Genomic DNA, 24,487 nt, shown 5'->3' with positions numbered 1-24,487 from the left:
ACTTTCTAACTTTGGAAAAAAGGACTACCACGAGAAAAAATCACTTTTAAAAAACAAAAGATAACAAATCTATTTAATTACAATAAATATATACACAATTATTAATACCATGCCAGAAGATCCTTATATAAATTTATATATAAAAGTATTTACAACAAAATGGATATCTAAAAAACAATTTTGTTTTATGGTGATTTCAAGAAACTTAGTTTTTTCTTGTAGAAAGGATTGATTGGGCTTGGTGTAGAATTCTTCAGCAGGCCTTGCACTGGTTTTTTGGAAGCGTCAAATGGGACTTGCTTTTTACTGCTTTTCACCTGCAGTGTGTACTCCTTGTAATCTAAAACAAAATATTTTTCATGTCCACTAACATTTCATAGAACTGGAAGAGTAAAAAACGGAAAATACAAACAATACATTTCTAGCTGAGAGAGAAGAAACACATAGATTAATGAGACAGGCTAAGATAAAACATAAAATGGGCCAACTTTTAACTATTAAGAAGAACTTTGGAAAAAAACAATACAAGAAACTTGTACAAACAGTAAAAGCAAAATTAACTGCTAACCAACCCCAAAGTCTTTGTTTGAAAAATTAAAACAACAGTTTGACCCACAGCAATAAAGAAAATGGCAGGAAACTAGCTGAATATTTGGGAAACTTAAAAACCTTCTGAAACCCACTAATAAATCCATAAAAATCGATAAAACTCCACTCAAAATTGATAAAACCAACAAGAATCACAAGAACCAGATGAAATTGAATTAATTAGACAACTCAAGAAACTTAAGACAACAAAGCATTCAGTGAAGATAGGATCGTAGTAGAACATTAAATTTGTAATCAGCTTCAGCATATAAAACATACCTGACAAACAAAATAAATTCCTGAAAATTGGAAAAAAGAACAAAAGGGAGAGAACTTGTTTACAATAAATGTTTAGAGTTAATACAAGATTTTCTCACTATATCTTCTTTATCAAACTTGGCAATAGTTGGAAAGAAAACTTGGTGAATACCAAGCCCCAGTATCAGAAGACCTAACAGATCTTATCTAAAACAAATTTTCAACTTAAAACGGGTCTTTAGACATCAAAAGATTTCTAACAAAATATATTGTTTGTACATATGTAGACTTGAAAAGAGCATACAACTCTATTGATTGTATTTTTGCAGCACCTTCCTTCCTTATTATGGTCAAACGTAATCTCCGGAAAACCAGCTTGTCACAAAGCACACTCCCAACTAACCTAGCAAACACTCAACGTGATTATTTAATGTTCTATTCATGACCTAGGGCTCAGCCGGCAAATCCTCCTCAAACCCCTAAAAACAAAATAGGGAATCTAAAAATAGCTACAATCAAAACACTTGCTATTAGTGAAGAGGCATACGGACACAGCCAGCGGCAAGCGCACAAGCTACATGTAACTGTCTCTGTTGTTATTACAAATGCCCTTTTTCACTCACTACACTGCCATTTATTATTTTTCAACATTATCTCACCAATTATCCTACAAATGCTACATGGCAGTTCTTTATCTGATATTTACGATTAGTATTACTTAAACAATTTAAATAAAAATGAAGTAGAATTGCTAAAAAAGATGTAGAAATGTTTTCAATTTGCACTGACCGCACAATTAACCCTTTGAACCCCAGACCAAAATATTGATGGTGGAAAAAACGTACCAAAATCATTTGACCTAAGAACTACCGAGAATCCCCGGAGCAGAAACAGCTGTTTTGCATACTGTTTGTAAAAAAATTAATACTTTTGCTATTTTTTATGCTATTGTCTTGTATTACACACCAAAATGTCCAGAATGAAATTGTATACACAGAAAAAGATTAGTCTGAAGTATAAAAAAATGTTTAACAGCATTAAAATAATTTTAAAATATATGTATATAGATTTTTAGGCAAAAAAATTGATTTTAAGATTTTTTAATTAAAAAATAAGAAATATTTTTAATATGGGCACCCACATTTTATTTTTCTAAATTTAGTTTTGTGTATGTACAAAAAAAAATTATATTGATATCTCTAAAAATAAACTTTTTTTTGAATTTTTATATAAAAGTATGCGACTTGTAAAAACCTCTAGGCGTACAACACAAAAATCACTGATATTACCTAAATAAATAAATTAGTAAATAAATAAATAAAAAAATTAGTATTTTAATAAAATACATATAAATATGTATTAATACTCATAAAATAAGTATTTTACGATTTCAAATAAATATGTATTAAACGCGTATACCATGGCGACGATATTACGTCGCCCGGGGATTCTCGCAACTTCATTGGCGACGATACATCGTCGCCGCGGGGATCTTCGCATATCTTCTCGGCGACGATATTTCGTCGCCTGGGGTTCAAAGGGTTAATAATTTTTTGTTGTTGCTGAAATTTGTCACCCCGATTAATCCGCAACATGGTTGTTCCGCCCCCTAAAAATCGGAAGTTGACTTCTCGCCAAAGTTAACTATGATGACTCTGCATTCGGTGATATTGTGTATGGTTTTTGGCTGAGCAAAGGGAACTAGTAAAGCAGGCCAGTCAAAAATTTTTGTATTTCTTGTGTTAGATACACATTATCTAGAAATGAGAAAACAAGTTTGAGAAAAAACGTAATTAACAGTTTTACTTTGTTTTATCTCAACTTGATATGAATGCGAAACATATCCCTGCAGAAGTCTAAGTAAAATTTAATCTCTTCCTAAACTGTAACGCAATTCAATTGCAGCTTGAATCCATTGTTTTATAAATGTTCAATATCTTCAATATTTTTACCGCGACTTTTTAATATTTGGCATTGCTTTGAAAACTAAAATCTCAAGATATAAGGTCACGTCAGGTTTTGCCAAGATTTCTACTCTTGCTGTACACAACCTTTTTATAGGAAATTTCTCTTTTGGAAAATCACAGAGTAGCATACTAAGATTGTACCACTTCTAGCTGAAAAAATTAAGTTTTTTTTTTACATTTTTTGAAGGGCAGAAATATTCAACATGTCAAGACAAATGAATCTGTGAATAATGTTTTCAACAACAAAAAAAAGCTCTCTAGTCTTGAGACAAAGCATATTGAAGGTGTTTACTTTTAGAGAGTTGTACTGATATTCCAAAAAGATAAGAGGAAACACAATTTGTTATAAATTGCTAATTTGGATTGAAATATTTCTTTTACCTTGTGAACAGTTTGCACTAAGGTTGAATTCCACCTTCTTCTGGCTGCCGGGAGTTGACGTCAGATTCTTCAGTCCAGCCTGAAACATAAGTTATATAAAATATTATTCACACCTTTTATTGTTTTAGCAACTTTGTCCTGTTTTATTGTGTTCCCGGTGAGTAATAAATCAAAATAACAACAGCCTATTGGTAAACTAAGTATGTGTAGATTATTAATGCTATATATATATATATATATATATATATATATATATATATATATATATATATATATATATATAGAGAGAGAGAGAGAGAGAGAGAGAGAGATTGGTATATTTTGTAATTTGTTTAACTTTTTAATTATTAGGAACCTTTTTTAGTAACTTTTACAAATAGCTCAACAATAATTTCATATCCACTGTTGTCTCAGGCCTTAGAAGGTTGATTCAACATCACAGATAAGATCTTGATTATCTAACTCAAAAAGTAAAAGAGCAATCAGATTTAATGATCAAGCTTATTGTGGTAGAAGGAGTGTTACAATTTTAGTAAAACACAATGAATCTTATAGGCTTCAAAGCATAGATTCCTAGATTTTAAATTCAACAGAAAGCTATTTTGAATATTTCAAATCAGTGATTTTTAAACATACTTTTTATTGTAGATTCCTACAAATTATAAAATGTGTAACTGTGTGATTTGCAACTACATAAAAACATATTATAAATATATAACCAAAATAAGGACACTTATAACAAAATAAGTGAATTACTGCGTTTTACTGCTTATGTAACAAAACTTTATGACGACAACTCATTGGTGGAGTACAGTGAATGAATGCCAGGTGGCAGTCTTACCACAGTCCTTTCTGCAACTGGTCTGACACGGTTGATCATGTGATTGGTCCCTTTCAAAAGGAGGGAGAAATTTTTTTTAAGACATGAAGTGTACAATGACTAATAATTTAATAATTTGCAGACAGAACTGTTTAATTAAAAATTATTGACTTGGTGTATGTATCAAAATATTACAAGTAAATACTAAGTTATACTAGAATACTTACTTTTATTTTGTTAACCGGTGTGATTTTTTCTGCTGATTTCTGAACAAATGAAGAAACAGGATAAGGAAGCCCGAGTGACTTTCTTTTCTCTACATATTTTTTGTTTGGAATAAATATTTCATATTCACCATCTTTGAGTGGTTCATCCCATTCACCACCCCAACCATTATTTTTCTCTGTTGACATGTTCAATTTCAAATCTGATGTTTCAATTTCCTCATTTTTTGAGCTCGTGGATTCATTTTCGGGTTGTGAAGATGCATTTTGTAATTTCTTATTGTTTTGTTGCCTGATTTTTTTCTTATTTTGAATATCGTCTTGAGGCTCTGCTATAGAATTTATCTTTGCGATAGTGTCACTGTTCTCAGCTTTAGTTTTTTTGCTCGCTTTATTTTTTGTTTTGTTAACTGATTTCTGTATTGTGCTGATTTCTTCCGTTGATATATTTTGAAGATTTGATGTAGCTTTTTCCAACACATTTCTGTTATCTCTAATCTTAGGTGTACTGGAAACTGGTGAAGAGAAACTGTTCTCTTTACTATCGCTAACAGAAAATTGAGAAAGCTTTGCCTTTTTAATTTTACTCTTAACAATACCATTCGTCGAACTTTCTACCTTATCAGATTTTCTCTTCTTCAAATGTTTAACTTTCGTGTCTGACTCAATGACTTCCCACGAATTATTGGGTTCTGATTCTATATGTTCATTGTCATTAGCTTCAGAAATCTTCCACACAGATTTTTTAAATTTTTTTGCTTTTCCTCTTTTTTGTTTCTTAGATGTCTGAGCATCCCCATCTTCCTCAGATTCACTCTCGCTATGAATTAGCTTTCTTTCTTCTAAATATAGTTTCTTTGCTGCTTTCATTACTTCCTTCTTCTTATCAATTTTGTTTGGCAGTGCCACTTTGTGAAGACCAAGTGGATACTTCCCAGCACTCAGCTGTTCATACCTACAAAAAAACACAAATATTTATTTAGACAATTTTAGCAAAATCTCTGTAGTTGAAATTTTATTGGTTATTTTACAATTTGACAGCTGTTTACGTAGTGAAATTAATTTAGTTTAAAATAGCTTAATTTAAACACAGCTAGCCTGAACAAAAATAAGATTATAATTATAACTCGTGTGAACTACTTGTAACTTAATTATGATAAGTATATAGGGCTTATCCAGTTTTACTTTCTCTAAAAAACAAATACTCTGATGCAATTATCAAACTTAACCCTCCAAGTGATACTCATATTACTCTACAGTGATAGGCCTTTTTATGATGATGCGCAGTGTTTTTTGTTTTAATTCATAAAACATATCAAATATACCTGAAATATAACATATTATATATTAAAATGTTCACTATAATATGTACTAAATGGTAATGATACAGAAAAACTTACCAAGAAAATTTTTTCATTGTATTATTTACTAATGACCTTGAAAAACAAATTTTTCCAACAAAACTTATATTTTTGAGGTTATTTTTCACAATTTCCATAGTAACATATTTGAAATTCATTATATACAAAAGATTCACAATAATTTAAGTTTGAACACAAAGATGTATAACACTTGTAGTTTATATTTACATGAAATTGATTTTGAATATGTTTTTCACCAGCATAAACAAATCAAAAACTGCCAAAAAATGTACTTTTCATCAACAAGTTCCATATAATGTTTATTTGTATCTGCTTGAAAATATACGACATAGAGTATCAAGTAAAGGAAATCTTTCTAAACCGTTTAGTATAAAATATAGCTGAATTCCGATACTAGTTATTATTTTACGTCGTTTTTCACGAACGGCTCGGACCGAGCCGTTATCGATTCAGACGGGGTCCCTAACGGCTCGGTCTGAGCCGCTATCACTTGGAGGGTTAAACAATGATACATCAATTCCTCGGAACAGCAATATAGAATACATCCCGGGTTATGCTAAATACATAAAGAACTATAAAGTTACCTTAATCAACTTCATTTATAGACATTTTAGCTACTGGATTTTTTAGGGACTGGAGTTAAAGATACCTAAATAAATATGAATACAAACATTTTGGTTTGGATATCTTTGGAATTGTTTTCCAACTGTATCGTTCTCTAATGAGTTACTGTAAAATGGTCAAAACTGTTAAAGAAACTCATGGTTGTCAAGGACCATGAGTTTCATTTGTACTGTAACATTGGTTCCACGTAATATGAGATTGGTAAATATAAATAATAATGTCAAAAAGATTAAATAATGGAAATAAGTAGAAATAATAATAAATTAAATTTTATTTGTTTATAATATTTTATTAACACTTTGTACCCTGAGCCCGAGTATAGGTCGGGCCGCGTCGGCAACGCCTGCTACCGGCGCCCGAGTATACCTCGGGTCGTGTTATTTAATTGTATTATTTAGCTCAGTCATCTTATTTTAGGATTCAAATATTTTTATTATGTTCATTGGTTGTCTAAGTTCGTATTTGTTGGTTTTGAGATCCCTGGGTCACGTTTTAGTAATGAAATACGTATATTTATCGTCATATTACAAGCGAGTCTAGACAGCTAATCGTAGGCGCCGCGGCTGATCGTCGGTACTGTCATTTTGCTTTGTAGTGTTTCACGTTGTGTTTTGTTGTGAGTCTTAGTGATGCCTTACTAAGTTTTCTACAAATCTTGCTGACAAATACTGAAGCAAATGTTATTATAATGTATTCTAAATGTGAATTTAACTGTTTGAAAAAATCTGAACTTTAGTTTCTTAGTGAATGAAGTAAAGGCAAATGTAAGCAATGTGAGGTTATCCGTGTGTTTTGTTTTGTATTTACACTCGCTTTGTTCTTTCTTCTCGACTTTCTGTTGATTTTCTTTTATATTCTTTACTTATTATTTTCTAGTTTAAATAATATGGGTGATGAAATCAAAAGTGATGCAATTCGCGATCTTTTGTTTAACTCCGAGTCGGAAAATTACGATGATTTTGACACACTTGGGACCAAATATTGATTTTATGAACGATCTAAACGAAAATGTGCGAGATCCTGTATTTCATTCAGACCATTGTGCTTTAAAAAATTACCACACTAAGGCGAACTACCTGAACTAACAAGCTATGTAGCAAAAACTTTTTTTGTATTTTTTTACATAACATTCAATATTATGTAATAATTTTATTTTGAAAATAAACTTTATATTTGTATACATTAAGAAAAGTATGTATCTCTATCTTTAAAAAGATATATAGTATGAGTTTATAACATAATTACTGTAATAACACAGAATTTTTTTAAATCATAATAAAACCCCCAGAGAGCCACACCGAAACATGTATTAAGGGCCCAGGGTACAAAGTGTTAATTATGTTTCTAACGGGAACCAAAATTGTCAAATGTTGAGTTTTTATCCTTGTTTCAACAATAATAGAATATGTATCACACTCTTTCCTTTATAGCTGAAAAAAAAAGAATTATTGACAATCTGTTGGAGAGTTGTTGTACGTACAATAGTTTTTGCGGAACCCTTGCAAATTTACAGAATACAGCCCAGCACTTTATGTATATAAATTTGGGATATGGCTATAGCACTCAAGGGGTTTAAACAGATCTAGGGATAAACGGTTTGCAACCATCTACTAGAGATCTACGTATCTATGATTCTGAATTCATAAAATTGGTGTTTGATTGAAGTTTGAGAGTAACAAAGACTACTTTCTATATGAGTACTACTAACTTCGATATGAGTTGGATTAGGGCTTTTCTGGCTTTGATGGTGGTCTCCTTTTTATTCCTGAGTTCCTTGAGAACTTCAAGCAGTTCCAAGGGATCAAAATCCAGAGGAGGTAGCAGTACATCCACATTCCCTGCTCTCGCATCCACCCCCACTTGTCTCTCTTCTACCATCTCATCTTCACTACCTTCCATCATTTCTTCTTCTTCTTCCTCCTCCTCCTCGGACTCTAGTTCCACTCTCTCTGCAGCATCAATATCTCCACCAGGGAACCCATACTGGAACACACGTGCCATTGATGAAGAAATTCTTACAAAACTTTAATCTTTAGTTGAACATAATATGTTATGTTATTATGATATTCTGTACTAAATGAAGTCAATCTGATATCGAAAGAAAATTAAATTCTAGATATACTGTTTGACTTTACACTTGTGACACCTTTAATGTAATTTAGTATAATTTGCTTATAAAATCTTTTACTTGTCAAAATCAAAGTTAAAATTAGAAGATAAACTTTACCTCTTTCCATGCAGCAAATTTCATTTCATGCTCTACGCCCATTTCTGTTTGACGAATAAGATGCAAAAATACTCGACGAGTGATGTGAGATATGAGTCGTCCATCCTTAAGATTTGCCAAAAAGCGAGCAAACATTGTAATAAAAAGCAGGATGATTTCGCTTGAAAGTTCACCTTTCCCCACCTGTAAAATAGATTAAGATATTAATTCGCTCTACAACATAATTTTTTTTTTAATTAACAGATGGTGATTGAACAATATTTTAGAGAATTTAAATTTAACTAACAGTAGAAAAATTGTACATCCAGACACTAACAATCATTCTTACCTTGGCTAACTCTTCACAAAAAACCTCGATTATGTGCATACTCAACCCAAGGGGTGCAGCATTCAAGGTCCTGTAGTACACGTCTGATAGTTGTTGCACGTGATCTTTGGACCACCCACTGCGAGCAACGAGTTCAAAGCTTTGCCGCATGAACCTCCTCACCAACTAGAACGATTTAAGACACATTTTGAAATGGAATCACTAAAAAATAGTTTAAATATGATTAATTGAATGTTTATTTCTAAGATAGAACCAAGATACCATTAAGTTTCATCATCATCAATAAAACTGCCACTCGTGTTGATTGTCTTTTACACAAAAATGAATTTGAGAACAGAAATTAGTTCAGTTGACATTTACTTATTTTTAATTTTCCAATAGTTTATAAAATTTGAAAAAAGGCAGATTTCTTTTCGAGACTCTGATCAAAGTCGATTAAGTGGACAAATTCTGCAAATGTGTTTTATGACAACTCATATATAACGAATGAAAACAAATGTCTGAGAAAATACCAAAATGTTGATATATTTAGAGCTCACTTCTATCACTGGTATATTTAGAGCTCACTTCTATCACTGGACATACAATGTTTAATTTAATTTTAAAATATATTCCACTTTCTAAATACATAATTTGTTAATAACTATTTTCAAAGAAAATATTATTAAAATTATCCATTCAATTAAACAAAAGTTTGTTCAAAATATTTTTTATTGCAGCTACAATAGGTACATTGTAAGGAAAACATCAATATGGATTTAAGATATTCATATAAACAATACACATTTATTCATACATACAATTTTTCAATCACACCTCTTTCATTCATCGCCAATGCAACCCACTTAGTACAGGGGAGTCAAGTCTTCTACTTGGGCGGTCTCCCAGTCGAGTGCCAAAATCTCACATGCGTTATAGAATGCTTGAGACACCAAGAAGTGTTTTAGGCGAGTCTTTAATGCCTTATGCGTTGGAGCACCTTCAACTGAATTGGGAAGTCTGTTTAGGAAATTAAACACCCACTTGCGAGGGTAGGCGTTCATAAACCACTGTTTTGTGTCTCCCAGTTCAGTAGTTTGCTCTGCCACTTGTCTCATACTTGTGTATATCTCGGCCTCTGGTTTTGGCACATTGACTCATACAAAACAAAGGATCATTCCATACCCAATATGGGGATAAATCAAACCATAATATGTTGTAATCAGTACCTGATTCAGACAGTATTTGGCTAAAAATCTCAGAACAAAAAATGCCTGAGCATATTTTGGCGCAAACATGGTCAATGTGCCCATTCCAAGTCAGCCCTCGATCAAAGTGTATTCCTAACAATTTTTAAGAGCTGACCTCTGCCAGTGTGCGTCAGCCAACAAGATGGTAGACCTACACAGGTTGCCTGCAGTGCACAAGACAAAATTCAAACGGTTTTTGAAGACTATGTTGTGAGATTGAGGCTGTGCAAGTATTGGGCACAGTTGTTAATGTCAAAAAAAAGCCTGTTGTTCCAAAACTTTCACTTGACATTGAATTGAAAGAGTCGTAATTTATCAACACAAACACTAGTAGTGTTATAGGACAATAAAACAGTCAGTTTAAAAACTTACCATCATAAACTTATCCAAGCGAAGTTGATCAATGCCAAACCACTCCACACCCAAGGATTCAAAAAATGTTTCAATAAATAAGAGGGAAGATTTAAATGATGCAAAACTGTGAATTAGACGGCTAATTTCTTCTGCCAATTCTTCCTGAAATTATAGTAACACATAAAGTCAACAACAAAGTAATTTCAAAATAATAATAATAATTAGGTCTAAGAGTTAGATGTACATTAAGAATATTGATGGCACAAATAGCATTTTAACATTGTAAACATTAACAGGTTGACTGCCACTCCCTTTTTTGATGTCTATACCCTGAGGCCACAATTTTTTTCTTAATAAAATTTGTTAAATACTTGTTTTTTTTTTCATACATTATTAACTAATAAAAAGTAAATTTAGTAAAAATTTTAATAAAATAAATTTTTTTTTAAGTGAGTACCATATTTGGTACTCATGGCCTGTGGGTGAACACGAGTACCTAAAATGGTACTCATGGCCCTGTGGTTGAAGAACATTTTTGTATCTATCATGCTGTATTAGAAGCAACATAAACGAAAATCTGAGATTATTCTATGAATATTTATAATAAAAGGGTTAGGCTCATTAAGTACGCACTCACAGGTTGTTTAAAAAAGATATATTATAAAAAATTATGCAAAACTGAACCAAACTAACACACATCAATACAGTGTAGATAAGAGTCTAATTCATAAGACACATTGAATTATAACAATTTTGCCTAGTGATAAATCTACTTGACCTTTGTTACATATTTGGCAAAAAAAAACACTCCGAACAGAGAAAAAATTTCACATTCAGAACAAATGGTTGAAACCTTTTTTGTAACTTTTTGTGCCAACTGCCTTCCACCCTCTAGCTGATGCTGTTTATAGCAAACACAACATTTGCTTCGTTTGTTGCTTTTCTGAAGTGTATGAGAACTCACAGTTGCCCTGGAAGGTCTACTAGATCTTGGTCCTTATTTTTTAGTTCTCTCACAAGTGACTCTCTAAATTCGGAAATGGTCAAATTCTTTCCTGTGACTGTTTTGAAACAAATACCGAGCATTGATAACACATGTGGTTAGAAGAATGTCAATTGCAATTTTTCCTGTACCACTTGACTGATCTCCTAAGAGGTGAAGAATAAGATCCCATTTGTCACTTAAAGTCTATGAAGGACTTGCCACTGTTGTAGTCTATGGTTGCTGTAGGTTTCATTTTCTTTTTTCCACCCTTCAGTGTTATCTCCTGCATCTCGTCACCATGCTTCATCGATAACATCAATACGTCCCGCTTATCTTTCCATTTCAGTACTACAATGTTATCATCATTTTTTCTGGCTATTATTTCACCTTTTTTCAACTTTTTTACCAATACGTCTTTAGGTAAATTTTTCCGGTTTTTTTCCTGATTGTTCCTACTAAGTGTGTACTATTAATCATTAAGAGTTTTTGCTAACTTAACACTTGTATACCAATTATCAGTATACAGAGTTCTGCCAAAATTAAGATAAGGTTCCATTAATTCTAATACAACTTTGGCTGAAACTTCTTGCTCAGGCTCCTTTTCTTTTCCAGCATATACTTTGTAAGTACATGTGTAACCACCATCCACACACAATTTTGAATACTTTTACTCCATAATAATGCCTTTTATTTTTCAATATTGTTGAAAAAACAATCGACCTAAAAAAGGTACAACTGATTCATCAATACATATTGATCTTTAGGTTTTACATAGTATTTGAATTTTTCATTCAATATTGCCACGAGTTTTGAAATTTTTAATAGCCTATCACCCTTGTGCTCTTGTTCGTTGTCTGCACAGTGAAACATTCTCAGCAAGAGCTCAAATCTATTTCGTGACATAATTTTTGGAATGTGTGACACGTACAAATCATCTTGACGCCAATAGTCAGTAATACTTGGGAAATTTTGAAGGCCCATCAACATAATTATACCTAAGAAATTCTTCATTTCTTCGGCAGTACAATTTTTCAACTTACCTAGCCGAGAGTGGGGACTGATGCCTGTGTTTGTATTTTGCTGAGCTGTCAAGCATTGTGTTCAGCATATCTATTAGTTTGAGTTACTAATAAAGATAGTACTTCATCATCTAAAAATAGTTGGTAGAAATCTACAGGAGCTAAATTTGTCATGGTGTTAATTATGTCAGGGTTGATTCCAACTTCATCGCCTTCAAGATTGAATGGGTATATATTGAAAACTGTGTCAACTGGTTTCCATGTTTTGCCCAATGTTCAAAACAAGTAGGTTGATTATGAGACCTATTAGGATAATCTTGATCTACTCACGTCATTCCCATCAACAATAGGCTGTTCAGGTTCCATTTGAATGCTAGCTTTAGTATGAACTTGAGTTTTTTTAGTTACTTGCTTATTATTGTTTAGACATATTTTTGTGTGTGTTACATGATTTTTCTTGTGTACTTGTTATAAGCTTACATTTCCGTGATACTCCAGTACTGGTACTTGGGGCTGGTTCAACGTAGTCAATAATCACTGTCACTGGTTTCATTGCAACTGAACACAAAATCTGGATCGGCATCTGAATCGTCATCAAAAACTTCAATGAAATTGTCACTATCATCATACGAAACATTTCCTGCCTCAGAACTTCTGAAACTTTCATCTAATAGTTGTAAAATATATCCGTCATTCTCATTATCCATTTTTTAAGTTACACTAATGCACTGTCAACAAGTGACCATAACCAACAAATCCATTCAACTGAAAAATAAACAACAAAACAAGTGCTGCCAACTGTCACATGACTGAAACATAAAATTACTTGCTAAAGTCATAAAAAGCTTAAACACATGTTTTTATAAGAAACACCCTTCTGAAAAAACATTTAATTTAATTATTGTTTCGAAAAAACAAACAAAAATAAAACTGAATTTTCAGAATGGTGAGTACCAAATATGGTACTCACGGCCCCACGGTGTAAACTACTGAGTGCCATTTATGGTACTCATGGCAGTCAACCTGTTAAAAACAAATATTTTCATAACTTTTTTAAAATTTTGATCTATTTAAATATATATGTGTGATCCATTAATAGAGTTTATAGATTACTTAAAATATTTACGAATTGCTACAAATTAGTACTGTATTTTTAAATAACTCTGCATCCATAAACAAACCAGAATATACAGGGTGGTTATAAATTATTGTACACATTTTAAGATTGAATAAATAAATAACCAATCAACTTAAAAACATGGGAATTGTTTTATTAAATTGTAAATTTAAAACAGTTTTATATACTGACTGAAAATTAATAATTGTACACATTACAATAATTATAAAAAGTAGTTGTAAAAAGAAAGTAAAAATGTCACTTAAACTGTGGGTGTAAGGTATAATTCTTCTTAATGACTTGTGTTGTGACATAGTCAGCTGGTCAACAATTTGGATCTTTCCACACCAGCTGTTAATTACAGCTGACTAAACAAACACTTAACTAACCTCAGTATCAAAATGGCTAGTGTGCAAGAAAAAGCAAGGTGTGTTCTTTGGTTTCATGAAAGCAGATCTGTAATAACTGTTCAAAGAAGGTTTCGTTTAGAGTATGGCCGCAATCCTCCGAGTAACAATTCTATAAAACGCTGGTATAGGCAGTTTGAACAGACGGGAAATGTCCAACATAGAAAAGGTGCTGGTAGACCTCCAGTTTCTGAAGCTATTGTTGATCAAGTAAGAGAATTGTTTATGAGGAGCCCTGGTAAGTCTACTCGGCGTGCAAGTTTGGAATTAGGATTACCTCGATCAACAGTCTTAAAAATTTTGCACAAACACCTTAAGCTCCATCCATACAAAATTCAGTTATTACATGAACTAAAACCTAACAATAAACCTCGACGCTACGATTTTGCTGTTAGATTACTTGACCTCGAAGAACAAACAATAAACATTGGAGAAAGCAATTTCTTGAAAAAAGTAATTTTTTCTGATGAAGCAACCTTTCATGTTTCTGGTAAGGTGAATAGACACAATTGTAGGATTTGGGGTACTGAAAATCCTCATAATGTTCGAGAACAAGAAAGAGACAGCCCTAAAATAAACGTTTGGTGTGCATTGGCTATAGATGAAGTGATAGGACCCTTTTTCTTCGCAGAACCGAGTCACTAAAGAGGTATACCTGGACATGCTTGAACTTTTTGCAATACTGCAAATTGAGCATAGACAACCAAATGTTTACTGGCAGCAAGATGGTGCCCCTCCACACTGGGGTAAGATAGTACGTGACTGCCTAAATGACACGTTTCCTGGTTGTTGGATTGGACGGGATGGTCCAATTCCTTGGCCTCCACGTTCCCCAGACATTACACCCTTAGACTTTTTTTTGTGGGGCTATGTCAAGGACAGAGTCTTCGCCAAAAAAAGTTCAAGATATTGAGGAACTCAAGAATAGAGTTCGAGAGGTTATTGGAAGCATAACTCCAGCAATGCTCAGAAACACATGGTGTGAGGTTGAATTTAGACTACAAACTTTGTGTGCAAACCTCGGAGAGCACGTGGAATTAGTTTAGTTTCCTTGTAAAAGTATGAGTAACAGTAATCTTTTTGTCCTTCATTGGTAATAAAACTGTTTTAAATTTGCTATTTAATAAAACAATTTCCATGTTTTTAAGTTGATTGGTTATTTATTTATTCAATCTTAAAATGTGTACAATAATTTATAACCACCCTGTATTTTTTCTTGTGTATGGCTTATTATTTCAATGTAGACACACAACACAAATTACACAATCTTACATGGGTATATAAAGAAATTTACATAATATTATTCCAAACAACACATTTTCAACTTTTTTAGTGGTTTGTAAGATAAGCAATGTTTATTACGTAGTTCCAGGTTGAAATAAAGATTTGCTACATTTAAAATACAATCAGATATTTAAATCTTTTTTAGATTACCTCAGGCAACAGTATTCAGCATTTCATGACATATACCTTCTTATAGCAACACTATCAAAGTTGGTAGGTTTAGGGGGAGCGATATGGTAGTCGTCATGGGGGTAGACACTATTGTAATACCCTACGGGCTCCACCACCCATGAATTTGCGTAGAGTTAAGAAAAATCTTCAAGTATGCGCTACCATGACAATTGCAATAGGCTGATTTTTAAATACAAAATCTACCTGAAATATTATTATTCAAAGGGTTTATTCTCCCAAAACTCCTTTGATAATCACTGATTTATCAGAGAGGAAACAGTTGCAAGCTGGGCTTCATAACTATAAACATAACTAAATCAATAATGCAATATATAAATACAGAACTCTGTGTTATCTTACTTGAATTAATGGTTTATCTGACATCCACATGCAGTAGAAGAGACCTTTCCATATTCTCATGTGATCTTCTTTAGTGAAATCTGCAAACAAAATATAAAACTCTCACTTTGTAAATTTCAGTAAGATATTTAATCGTTCAATCCATAAAAACATTTTCAGTTTGGATAAATCAGGATTTATATTTTAGGATGGTGCATTCAGTTTTTTCAAGAATGACTAAAGTAGGTCCTGACCTCTTCTTAGTCCAGTGGTTACTACAATACTGTAACTCTTGTCTTCATTTTATTGACTTGAGAGACATCTAGGTAGGTCACAAACATTTATTGTTATATCAAATAAGTTAACAGTGCACTATAAAATGCCTACATAAGACGATATTAAAAATTAGTTTTTGCTTCTTAAATCCCATTTACTAACAGTAATATCCCTTGTACTGACAAATCTTCATTAGTCATTTGTAAGCTTTCTGTAAAACTGGTAAACAGACATAGCATACTAAAAATTTGATACCTCTGGTTTCTCAGATATAAGCTTTAATTTTTGAGGTACCTAACCTACAGATTGATCTATTATTAAGCAAAACTTAATACTAGAGCTGTATCTGGTGTACTCTACTGACAAATACAAAGTAGTGAACTTGGCTCATGGATTTACAATGTTTCTCAATCAACTGCCGTACTTTTAGTCGATTGATTTATTGGATCATCAAACATTTACATACAAGATGATCAAGTCAAATATAAAACATTTAAAATTCATATATAATTGTATGAAACAAAATAGTTTAAAACAACATACTATTCACATCAGGTTCTTATAATTCATACAGTGAATAAAAGGATCTAACCATTCCTTCAATACGGTTTTAAATCAGTGTGACACATCATGTGACTTTCTAGGGAGTTTGTTAGATAAGTACCCCCCAACTGACACATAGAAAGACTTGGACCTACTTCACCTAATATATATGGTACATGAGTATTATTTACTGGCACTAGTATTGTAGTCATGCACAAGTTTATTCAATAAATAACAGGTTATATCAATTTTGCTTAGTATAGACTAGGCATTAAAAATGTACATAAGGACACCATTGTAATAATGTGTTCCCTAATAAATAGAGGATTACAATTCTCATTTTAAGAAGAAAAGGTAATGAGTCTATTGGATTTTTTCTGAAGTACAAATACTCTATCTACATTAAAGGAATTTCCCAATAGTAACAAACCACAGGAAATGAGACCATAGAACATACTAAAATTACGTTAGTAAGCACTTTGGTAAGTAATTCCTGAGGTATCTCAATACATAAAATCCTGGACAACTTTTTACACAGTTCTTCAATGTGATTATTTCATGAGAGTTTCCTTCCCATAGTAAACAACAATAATAATAATAATAATTCCTTTATTGCATTTTGGCAATAAGACATTGCATTGCAAAAGTCAGGTTTATGTTATTAGTAAAAATTCCCTACTATACACATTCATACTTACAATACTCATTCAAACATACATCTCTTGTCCATTCACGCCAACATTCATACAACATGAGACTCGGGGCTCTACTAATTAATTGTTATGTAAATTTTGATTCTAATTCTCCCAGCAGCCAGCCATGAACTCTTAGACAGAATAAAACGCATTCGACACCAGTAGGCGCTTCAGAAGAGCTTTAAACTGGTTTAAATTATCCGATTGTATAAGACCCTCAGGGAGCAGATTGAGAAATTTGACTCCAGCCTGTGACGGCAAGCGTTCGAAAGCCACCGTCCTATGCTGTTCTGCACAGTAACTCTCCTTGCCTCTAGTTTCGTAGGAGTGAATGTCACTGCCCCAAATAAGAACACACTTCGATCAACAATACAGAGCAACCTCCAATATATAGAGGCAGGGCAGAGTCAGCAATTCAAGCTCCCTGAAAGCATCCCTGCACGACTCTCTGATGTTCAATTGGAAAACTATTCAAACAGCTTTTTTTCGTAGTCTAAATACTCTTACTAGATTGTATTTGGCACAGCTGCCCCAAAGTCTTAAACCATATATGTCAGGTATGGAAAAATCAGGCCAAAATAAGCTATTCTTAAGACTTTTTGTGAACAATAGTTGACAAGGTTACGCAGGGCGTAGATGCCTGAAGTAACACGAGCACAGATATAGTCCACATGATTGTTCCAGGTTGGACCTTTGTCGAGGTACATCCCTAGGAACTTGGTACAGTCAGTATTCTCCAAGAGCTCATTTTCTACAAAAACTGCCGGGTGGCTTACATCTTCATTTTGTCGGAGACAAAAGTTTATGACATTAGATTTTGTACTGTTTGTTCTTAAGTTGATATTAGAAAAATTTTGAATGCAGCAAAATTGACAGCAATGAAGGATTCAATTTCAAGATTTTCTTTTGGAATTGATTTTATGCAGAGTCGTATCATCGGCATATTGAATTATCTTTCCATTTTGGATCGATGAATTTATTCGATTTACATATTGAAGAAAAAGAACTGGCCCAAGAATAGATCCCTGTGGGACTCCATGAACCAGTTTATTTCTCCTCGATATGACACCTGAGATCTGCGCACACTGGTATCTGTCCCTGAGATAAGACGAGATCCATTTATGAGGAAGACCCTGAATGCCACAAAGCTCTAACTGGTTCATCAATGTCTCATGATGCACGCAGTCAAACGCCTTGGAAAGGTCGAGAAATACGCTGAGCACATGTTCTCGCCTCTCCAACCCATCGACAACATTATCCAGATGATTCGAAATTGCATCGATTGTAGATTTGTTTTTCCTGAATCCAAACTGATTTGGACTCAAAATCTCAAAACGCTCCAGAAATGCATTTAGCCGAATCAGGAAGGCAGCCTCAAAGACTTTCCCCTGTAAGACAAGACAAAGACAGCCTCCTGTGCAACATCATCGGCAAACATTATGGTATTAGATGGAACATTACTACTTAAGTCATTAATTATAATAAGAAATGAAACAGGTCCAAGAACCAACCCTTGTGGAACCCATGTAGAACTTAGTCTCTTTGGATCCCTCATTAATGTACACTTTTTGTTGCCGATGAGAGAAATATGCTTAAAATAATATATTTTCAATGTCAATTAACTTATAATTTAAAAGTTTTTTCAAAAGAATGTCCCAATCAAGACAGTCGAAAGCCTTACTATAGTCATAGCATCTTCCTCATCAAACTCAACAACAACATGGGACACCAGCCCACCAACCATGGATATTCCTGGCCTAAAACCAAACTGATGGACGCATGGAAAATCTTGATAGAAAATCCTTCTCATTTGTACTGCAAGTATTTAGCTAATTAAATAATAGGGATTAGAGAAGTTGGCATATAGCTGTCATTCCTATGCCTGTCACCTTTCTCAACTTTCCGACACTCATTAAAACACCTTGCCAAAAGAAATTCAATAATGGAGATTAACTGCATCACTAGATGATTACACACACACACACACACACACGCGTGCACACACACACACACACCTTTAGATTTACAAGACTTAACCTTAAACATACAGTCCATGACACCCTTAGGAGGAAAACCTCTTAAAATTTACATTAAATTGGTTTGTGTTCTGTAGTAGATCTAGACTGTTATCGTGTATTGAATCATCTATAGAAACTGATCCAAGATGGTATAATAGAAGGGTTCATCAGCATCAGGAGCAGGAACACAATTGTTGTTTTTCATCCTTTCTTTCTTTACGAACTGCCATACTGCTTTGTTTACATTGCCAGAATTTTTTTATATATTGCACGTTATCATTAGCATTTATCTTAGGATCACATAGTGCTTGTTTATACATTCTTCTAATATGATTATCTTCAGTACTTTAAGTTACCTCAAACTAAAATATAATAGTATCTTTAATATTTTGAAGATGATGTGAATACCAAGTATTATTAACACATTTGTTTTCTAGAGTCTTTGTCTTCATAGGGAGAAAAACATTAAACAAATATATAAAAATGTTACGAAAGGTGTCATACATATCTTTAGCATCTTTGCCAACCAAAATATCAACCCAGTTACAACGGTCTAAACAATTTTTCAGGTCATATTTACTGACATACTGATAATCATGTGTTTGGTAATTGACTAATGGCGGCAAATACAATGACAATGTACTTGTGTTCTTGGTATTTATTTACATTAGCGTGACCATGGAAAATGTACTTTTTTTCATGGGTTGGGCATTTATAGCCAAGTATTATTATCACAGGTGCATATGAACTGGGGGGAAAGTATATTATTAAATTATATTGATGCCTTTCGGACATTATTGCGTTAAGGAGCAGGGGCATCACGTGATCTGGGATTCGACTTTTGCAAGCTCGAGTTAATTTTTTTTCTAAAAGAGCAAGCAGTGCGCAGCGGGCAAGCATCGTTGACAGGATTAACGTATACTCGTCTTTACGAATTGCTTCCACGTGAGATACCGAACATCCAACACAAAGGTGTGCCATTACCACTACTGAACTAAGAGGTTAAGAATAGACGTGGAGGAACAACAGTAGTTCAAAATGGCGTCCCTTCTTTATTTGAGAAGGGTCGGAGTAATACCAAACTGTCAAATATGGATAGTGTTGCCAGAGGTACAATAATTATCGTAAAGGTACGATAATTTCATTGATTTTATGCGCCGGTAAGATACACGATGGGTAGTTGTTATCGTACCATGAAAGATTTTTGACAAATTTATACAAGTAACAAACCAAAAGTGAATTATAACATAACTTATGGTACTTTGGGATTATACCGACCACACCCAGACATGAATCGTTATTTGACATTTTGCTTCTACTGATTACTAGATTAGCGTAGAACAATATTTTGTCAATATAAAACAGGAATTGTCTTATCGCAAACCCCTCCCCACCCTCAAACAGAGGTAAAAGTCGAGCAGTCTAGTAGATAACGTGATTGCAGAGTCTCGCCGCCTGTTCAGCTGGTGCGTCGCTTTGTTATAACTTCCGTGTTTTACCTCTACATTTCTCCAAACACAAAATTCAACAAAAACAAACATTACCAAACTAAAACTAAACTCTTTATTGAAAAACACTCAAAACTTGTTTTTATTCTTGATCACACTCCACCACCCAAAATGCGAGTGCCTCCGGCCATCAGCGCGGACTTCGGCAGCACCAAAGGTGCTGCCCCGCGCTGATGTCGGTGAAAGAAAAACATCCCTCGAGATAGTACCTATCAGTAAAATATCAAATTCTAGAGGGGCTGATCAGAAATATAAATTGAATTGTAATGGAAAGGCAATTAAGTACCGTGCAAATCATGTGATGCCGCGCCCTGCCCTAATCGGGATTCTCGAGAAAGATAAGATAACAGCGACAACAATACCGATCACAGTACCTGGAAATGTTTGTAATTTTGTAATAATTAAACAGTTGTTTTTTCGTTCTATCATGTTTGTTTCTATAAATTTATATTTTTGTGTTCTTCATACTGGTGTGGTCGGTATAATCCCAAAGTACCTAACTTATTATACGAACATAACATACTTTTTCATTAAATGTGTTTGGTACGATTATTGGTAAATCTTAAGCTCAGCGAATACCGCTCCAGTCGCCGAGATTTTTTGCATACTAACACAGGTTAACGTAATTTCACCGAAAAATATAATCCCGATTATCGCCGTAGCCGTTTACTCCCCCCCCCCAAAAAAAAAATGTCGGAAAAAATAAAATTAAAAAAAACCTGACTGACATCGCATTTATTCGTTTTTTTTTTGGCATTATTATTTCATAGGGCAGTAGTCCAGGTACTACTTCTAGTATAAACTCGTCTTATCTTATCAGTGATAAACGCGCGCCGGTTACCTTTTGCTTGTAATGAAACCTGCATTAGTTCTGTCTGAGTTTTGTGTGTGTAAGCAGTCATGGCGTGATCTGGGCTTGGACTTTGCAAGCTCGAGTTAATTTTTTTTTCTAAAAGAGCAAGCATCGCGTGATCTGAGTTTTGAATACGCAAGCTAGGGTCTTTTTAGCGTGTGACAAGAACCATCGCACGCCATGTCAATAACTTCACTAATTATTCCTTGTCCATGTGGGTTTGTTTGTTTACGTCTGGCGGTCAATCGAAGCCGTCCTATAGGTCACGTGACCCGCCCGGCCAATCAGTAACTTTCCTGTTTGTCACGTGACTACTGTAAACTCATCAAAACGACCATGGTCAGCCATTGTTTTTAGTTTGATAGTCGAAAATCTCGTTATTTATGTGTTTTGTATTGCCAACATTTTACTGCCGAAAAACTGGTTTTTATATGTTAGCGATAATCGGGACTATTGTTTTCGGTGAAATTACGTTAACCTGTGTTAGTATGCAAAAAATTACGGCGATTGGAGCGGTAGTCGCTGAGCTTAAGATTTACCCGATTATTTTATATGAAAGTACGACAATTTCTCGTTGTTGGTATGATAATCGGTTTTTAAAATCTGGCTATACTGAGTTTGAACAGACGCTGAGTTATGGCGTCAAAACTGTCAAAAACAAAGTTTTCAGAGGATTTAAAAAAATCGTAGCTCCTTTGATTTTCTTTGCCGACAAATTTTTTCTTCAATATTGTTTTCAGGAAAAAAAATGAACATACCTTTCCATGGTCACGTTAATGTAAATTGATACCGTGTTCTTTGTGTCATAAGAAGTCAGAAATGTTTTTCCTTGAAAATAGTAAAAAGTAAGTAAATATTACATGGTTTTGTGTGTAACATTTTATAAATATATAGGCTAAATAGTTTTTTCTTTACCGTTAATACATTAATTTTCAAGATTTAAAACCAGCAGAACTATATTGATATTTGGAATACCTATTACGTAATTTGGTTGGACGTTTTGTTTTCAGTGATTTTGGATAGTCCTGAATATCAGGGATTCAGTACGCATGAATATCATTGATTCAATAATCATGATTGACTGTGGTGGTGGCCGCTTAATATACTTCAGCTCAATTAGGAATGTATAATAATGTCACTAAAGTTGTCAGGTATGGAAACATCCATATTATCCATCATCCTAATATCGAAAACCGAAGTTTTATGTAGGTTAATGACTCAATTGTGGTGGTGGCACTTATTATTCTGCAGCCAATTAACCTAGCCTCATTATTAAGAAAAGCACTGCCGGTATTTATTTACAATACCGTGACCATGAAAAATGGACTTTTTTTTCATGGGTTGGGCATTTATAGCCAAGTATTATTATCACAGGTGCATATAAACTGGGGGGAAAGTATATCATTGTATTATATTGATGCCTTTCGGCCATTATTGCATTAAGAATGGAAAATAACCGACAAAATTTTGTCGAACAACACTTGGAGGGTTAAGGATCAGGGGCATCACGTGATCTGGGATTCGACTTTTGCAAGCTCGAGTTAATTTTTTTTTCTAAAAGAGCAAGCAGTGCGCAGCGGGCAGGCATCGTTGACAGGATTAACGTCATCATTTCAGTAAAATTGCCAGAGGTACTGTCAAAAACAGAGTTTTCAGAGGATTTCAAAAAATCGTAACTCCTTTGATTTTCGTTGCCGACGAATTTTTTCTTCACTATTGTTTTCAGGAAAAATTGTAGTTTTCAGGGAAAAAAAATTAACATACCTTTCCATGGTCACGATTTTGTAAACTGATACCGCACTGCCAGCAAGACCTAAAAATACTGTCCCACTACACCTACAGGATCTCAGACATACTTTTAGGTTAATTTTGCCTTTTCTTTGTCTAAACTGTTTTGTTTACACAAATTGATTTACTTTTGGTAATTTGTGAATGAAATAGGGATATATTTAATGAAATAACAAAAGTTTGTGTAATAAAGCGATGTTACAAACCATAGGTTTGTCTAGCAATTTAAATAGGCTAAATAACCTACAACATTTATGATACATATGAAATTTCAAACATTTATAATAATGATCTTACACCAAAAGGATATCCTATCTTAGAGACCTTTAATTACCTGCTGATCCTTGAGAACGGGCCGTAAACCACTTTTTTAGCCTCCTCAGGCCGCGATCTCTAAGACGTTTGTCGTTAGATGCAAGAACTTTGGCAAACGATATTTCTTGTGCTAGTAATAGTACTTCGTTTTTGGGTTTAATAGTCGTTAAATGAACTTCTTCTATAACCTTAGTCATGATTGATTTTATTAGTAAATTAATATCAGTAACCCTAACACACTCAAATAACCTAACAAATAACACGCATTCACTAACCCAACCACGACCCACGACTACGAAAACTAATACAAAATTTTAAAAAAAGATTTCCGTTTGGTACCAATTTACGTTCGAAAGTTTGGACAGACTTGGGAAGACTTTGGTAAGCGGTTTATACTCGATATACGGTTGTGTTTAACGAAGGGTTTGATTGTTTGTATCCAATGAATAATTAAAGATTACTATATATTTTAATTTAACATATATTTTCAACTTACTGATTACAATAATGTTTAATGTAAAAAATAAACAACAAAAAGTAACTGAATTTTTGAGAATTTGAAAATAGTTATGAATATGAAGGAATTATGTGATATATCTTTTAAAAGTTACGAGATATTATTTTCTTGTGTGGATTTGGTGGTTAAAGTACGATAAGCCGACCTGTTTTTTAATATTGATATTGGCAAACGATATTTACTTATAACACTATCGGTATGATGAACCAATACTGATTTTTTTAACAATAACACACAAAATTGTAAATCACAATAAAAATTTAGGACAGA

At 33.4% G+C, this 24,487-nt stretch overlaps 1 protein-coding gene across 1 annotated transcript; it reads right to left on the bottom strand.

Annotated features, from left to right (window-relative positions):
- Positions 1-44: 44 nt before the first annotated feature.
- On the bottom strand, positions 45-24,014 carry LOC124356662 (ribosomal RNA processing protein 1 homolog A). Its single transcript, XM_046807793.1, has 9 exons — positions 23,720-24,014; positions 15,726-15,805; positions 10,401-10,544; positions 8,800-8,964; positions 8,472-8,654; positions 7,953-8,227; positions 4,242-5,193; positions 3,195-3,273; positions 45-340 (listed from the first exon to the last, which is right to left on the bottom strand). The coding sequence occupies exons 1-9, from the start codon at positions 23,895-23,897 to the stop codon at positions 186-188; spliced, it is 2,211 nt and encodes a 736-aa protein (XP_046663749.1). The 5' UTR covers positions 23,898-24,014; the 3' UTR covers positions 45-185.
- Positions 24,015-24,487: the final 473 nt, after the last annotated feature.

The sequence above is a fragment of the Homalodisca vitripennis genome, chromosome 3 (genome assembly GCF_021130785.1).
Source record: "Homalodisca vitripennis isolate AUS2020 chromosome 3, UT_GWSS_2.1, whole genome shotgun sequence".
Lineage (NCBI taxonomy): Eukaryota > Metazoa > Arthropoda > Insecta > Hemiptera > Cicadellidae > Homalodisca > Homalodisca vitripennis.
This window is presented reverse-complemented; position numbering and strand designations above follow the sequence as displayed.